We start from the raw sequence: 4602 nt of genomic DNA on the forward strand, positions 1-4602 counted from the left end.
GCAGGTGGGTGCCACATTTATTTAACCAAAATAGCAAGTGGCTTGTCACATTTATTTATCTAAAACAGCAAGTGTAAAGGATATATCCAAAACTAGACTCCCATTTATTTAACCAATTTCAGATATGAATAATACAACATTTATGTTGGCAGCCAGCCTCCCTGCACATGAGAGCAGCAGTCCAACCACACACTGGTTATAGGCTAGAAGAGGAAGAAGAGGGGTGATAACAGAGCATACACACACAAGTGCAACAACTGAACTACTTCTCTCAGTTCCATTCCATAGAGTATACATCGTAGTTGAATAACTACAAGGTCAGGCTCAACTACTCTACATGGCTATTGACATACTCCTACAGTACATGGAGAGAATAGCAAAACGATTTACCTGATGACGATGGGCATCAATATTTGCTAGACGATTCATCAGATCAGCAGGTAGAGGCTTTTTAAGATCCTCGAAAAGTCTCTAAAATTTGATGTGCAAAAAATCAGATCAATACATATGACTAGTAAGTTGTAACATGGAGAGGGATGATTATTACCAGCATCATCTCACGATTAATACTATTTTCCTCAAAGAGAATCTCATTATTCTCATTCAACTTCTTGTTTGTTTCATTCAGTGCATCATTCCTCTCCTTCAATTGCTCATTTTCATGTACTACATTTGATAAGGAGCTGTGTTGCTTGAGCAAAAAACGATTGAATTTAGCAGTTGTTGCAAGTGTTTGCTTATCCACATAACCATCAGCTATTGGCATGCGGCCATGGGCCATTCCATGTTCCATGAAATACAATGCTTGTACATCCAATTCTTTTGAATTTTCATGAAGTTGTGTTCTTGCACGGTAGTCATCTAAAAAAATACCAGAGCAAAATATGTATGAAATTAGTAAGGCTGTAACCATATAAAAATACAATCAGCAAGGTTGGAAGCGTATAAATATAAATTGAGATAGAAAACTGAGTGATACATACAAAACGGGTTTGTGCTCTCTGGCTAGGAATAGGAGCGTTTTTCCCACTACTGTCCACTTTTTTTAATCCGGACTTCATTACAGCATATGTGTTCAAAGTGCTAGCCTTCTCAGGGCCAAACTTATATTCCTATAAGACCACGGAATGAAGTTACATGATGTTTGAAACCTGGACCAGCTAAATCTATGTGAAATCATGTGTGTGTGACATTCACATTTGGATGTAAGCAATCTTAGTAGTATAAGCAAAAGACAACAGGATTAGGATTTCATACCAACAATTATTGTGTCTCTCCCCATGACCTCGATCCTCCTCTATTCTGAGCAACATCTTCAGACTTTAAGCGTGAAGCTTGAGCAAGCCTTCCTCTTTGTCTTGTACTCTTCAGATGTCCAATGCTTCGATAGAAAGACCCAAGCATAATTAGCACACCAACTTAGCTTGCTGGTTATGTATTGTTCTTCTGTAAGATGTATAGTGCATGCTTGATTGTCATCATAGTCCTCATGAATCTTTACAGCATCCAAACGAGCCTGATATATCAAATCAGAAACTCTTTTCAGTAGATAAACCTCCAAATTGCGGTCAGCTTTTCTCACATCAGCTCAGGGTTACCTTGAACAAAGTCTACATATGTAGCAAAGGAAATGTCAGCTATTTCCAGTAAAATAGAAGGGGCAATCAGTATGTATGATGGCTAGTTTAATTACCCAGAATTCACACTTGACTAGTTTAGCATATGTTATTCCAGTGACATCCTTTTTGTAGTAATAATCATGCCATGGCATTGCTGCCCGTTTTTCAACAATCCTGCCTTGGTCATCACGGATATCAATCATACCAGGATAGTACCGTTTGATAAGAACTCCAACCTGTGAACCATACTTGTAGTCTTTAGGGTTGTAATATGTCAACTTGCAAATTTAGTAAGGAAGTAGTGAAATTGATTAGAATACAACATGTGCACATCCTTGTAATATGCTGGAGGTAGTAGAATAGTATATAGGTGAATCAAAAGGAAACTAATGGCATAATATTGAACTAGCAGGAAATAGTAGAAAAGGGAATTCAACACTAAAAGGTGACAAAATACTGAATCAAAAGGAGCTGCCATTAAACCAAAGGGGTAACCATCTGTTGCAAAGGCAAGATGCACATTTCTAGGGTCACTAGCGAAGTCTGGAAAAATCTTTATCAAACTGTTGCCAAGCTTCTCCATCACAAGGGTGCACCATTTTACCTAGAAGTGGACGGGTAGTGAGACCGCAACTAGCTTTGTTGTGTCCTGATGCAAATATAACCTCTGTAACCTATCAGTGATGGGAAGGTAACGTAGCACTTTACGTGGCACTTTGCCATTACCGTTTCATAGCGGGAGGTGCCACAAACATCACACTTGTCTTTACTTTCATTATCTTTATAGTAAAGCATGCAGTTGTTATAACAAACATCAATTTTGACATATGTCATACCAAGACCCTCAAATAGCTTCTTTGACTGATAGAAGTCCTTGGGCAACTTAGATTCAGGAGGCAATAGTTCATGGATTAATTCTAAGTTTGCCTCAAAGTGTGCAATTGACATATTGTATTGTGCTTTCAATGCCAACAGGCGTGCCATACCAGAAAGGGATGAGTGTGTTGTACTCTCATGGACTAATTGATTAGCACTTTCTACCATCCTATAAAAAGCTTTAGCATACGCAGGTGGTTGCTCATCAATTGGTGGTGGATGGCCACCAACTATGGTAGCCAACATTTCATCCATGTGGTTAGTTTCACAAAAAGTGTTATGGTGGGCCAAGTGTACCAGAGGAGGCAACGTGCCAACAGTGGCTAGGGGGCGGCTTCAGTTGGATTGGATCAACTTCAGTCGGTTAGATCACAGGAGCTTTGCATGGAGTTTGTTGCAAGTCGGTTAGCTACATGTTTAGTTTGTTATGCATGTTTAGTTTGTTATCCCTAAATTAGTGGCATGCTTGTAATCAGCCTATAAGGCAGACCATTTGATTAATAAAGAGTAACCCGGGTTTGAGACTCACCGTCTCCCTTGGGTGCCCAGCCGTAGCACTGTTCACCATCCCCTCCTTGCCGCTCAGAGTCCAGGCGCCAGCCACGGCGCCGCCTGACCGCTGCCGAGGAGTCAAGCCACGGCCAGCCACCTCCCATTCTTACCCCCTATGTAGCCACAACAATCTGGTATTAGACTTCATGGCTTCCTTGGGACTGTCCGCCACCGCCATTACGCCCACCACCGCCGCTGCTGCCCCCACCACCACCACCACAGACACTGCCGCCATCGCACTCACCACCGCTCCTAGCACTAGTATCTCCGCCACCGTCATACCATCCGCTCATCCACACCAGCCTACTATGGCCACCGTTCCCCTCGAGGCACTCAACGCCTTCACCGCCGCCATCCAGGGCCTACAGACCCAAATAGGAGACATGCGCCTGCAAATGGGCAGGATGGCCACCAGACTAGCGGCGATCGAGGGTCGACCATCCCTCTCCTCCTCGATGCTCCCGCAATATGGCCTTCCTAGCTATGGGGGCATTCCGGCCTTGCCGGCCTCCACGGGGCCAGTCATCTCCGAGCTGCTCACCGCACAGCCGGCCATGGCATCACACCTGCCGTTGTCTGCGCCCGTCTCGACGTCGCCGATCTCGGCATCAGTCGCGGCGTTCACACAGCCGCCCCCACCGCCACCGACTCAGGGGGTTCCCATCACTCAAATTTTGTTCCCCCACTCACCGTCGCCAGTGTCGTCCCTGTCCTCCATCATGCAGATGAGCATGCCCATGCCGTTCGCACCCATGACAACATCGCCGCCGCTCCCGCACTTTTAGTAGGACACCGATCACCTCATGGTCCCCAAGTACCACAAGCTATCATTTCCATCGTTCGATGGCCGAGATGATCCGCTTGGCTGGCTGAACAAGTGCGAATAGTTCTTCCGTGGCCAACAAACACACCCGACTAATCAAGTCTGGCTGGCGTCGTACCACCTCACTAGCATGGCACAGCAGTGGTATCTCGTCCTCGAGAGTGAGATCGACCGTCCCCTTTGGCCGGAGTTCCAGACTCTATGCCAACAGCGGTTCGGTCCGCCCCTCAGCACCAACCACCTGGCTACTCTGGCTAGGCTGCCCTTCACATCCACCGTTGATAAGTACATGGAGGCATTCCAAGCACGTGCGGTGCACGCGGGTACTCTCACTCCCCTACAGAAAGCACAGCTCTTCACCGGTGGTCTTCCAAACCCCATCCACGTCGATGTCGAACTCCTTGAGCCGCAGACCCTCCAACACGCCATGCGGCTGGCACACGCGTATGAGCGGCGCAATGCACCGATCCTCCCCGCGCTACCGGCTCTTGCACGGCCACACCGGCGCCTCGGGGGTGCGCCCATGGCCCTTCCGGCTCCTGTGGGCTCTCAGGCTGCTTCCACGGCTTCGTCGCCCTCGGCCACAACTCCATCGCCGCGCATCTACAAGAGGTTGTCCCCGGATGAGATGGCCGAACGCTGAAAGCAAGGGCTCTGCTACAATTGTGATGAACCTTACATCCGCGGCCATAAGTGCGCACTGCCTCTTCTTCCTCGAGGCAGCAGACTACA

The 4602-nt window shown here is 46.8% G+C and overlaps 1 protein-coding gene across 1 annotated transcript; it reads left to right on the top strand.

Annotated features, from left to right (window-relative positions):
- Positions 1 to 3193: 3193 nt before the first annotated feature.
- LOC136499977 (putative GPI-anchored protein pfl2) lies at positions 3194 to 3832 on the top strand. The gene has a single exon (XM_066495445.1). The coding sequence runs from the start codon at positions 3194 to 3196 to the stop codon at positions 3830 to 3832; it is 639 nt and encodes a 212-aa protein (XP_066351542.1).
- Positions 3833 to 4602: the final 770 nt, after the last annotated feature.

The sequence above is a fragment of the Miscanthus floridulus genome, chromosome 13 (genome assembly GCF_019320115.1).
Source record: "Miscanthus floridulus cultivar M001 chromosome 13, ASM1932011v1, whole genome shotgun sequence".
Taxonomy (NCBI): domain Eukaryota; kingdom Viridiplantae; phylum Streptophyta; class Magnoliopsida; order Poales; family Poaceae; genus Miscanthus; species Miscanthus floridulus.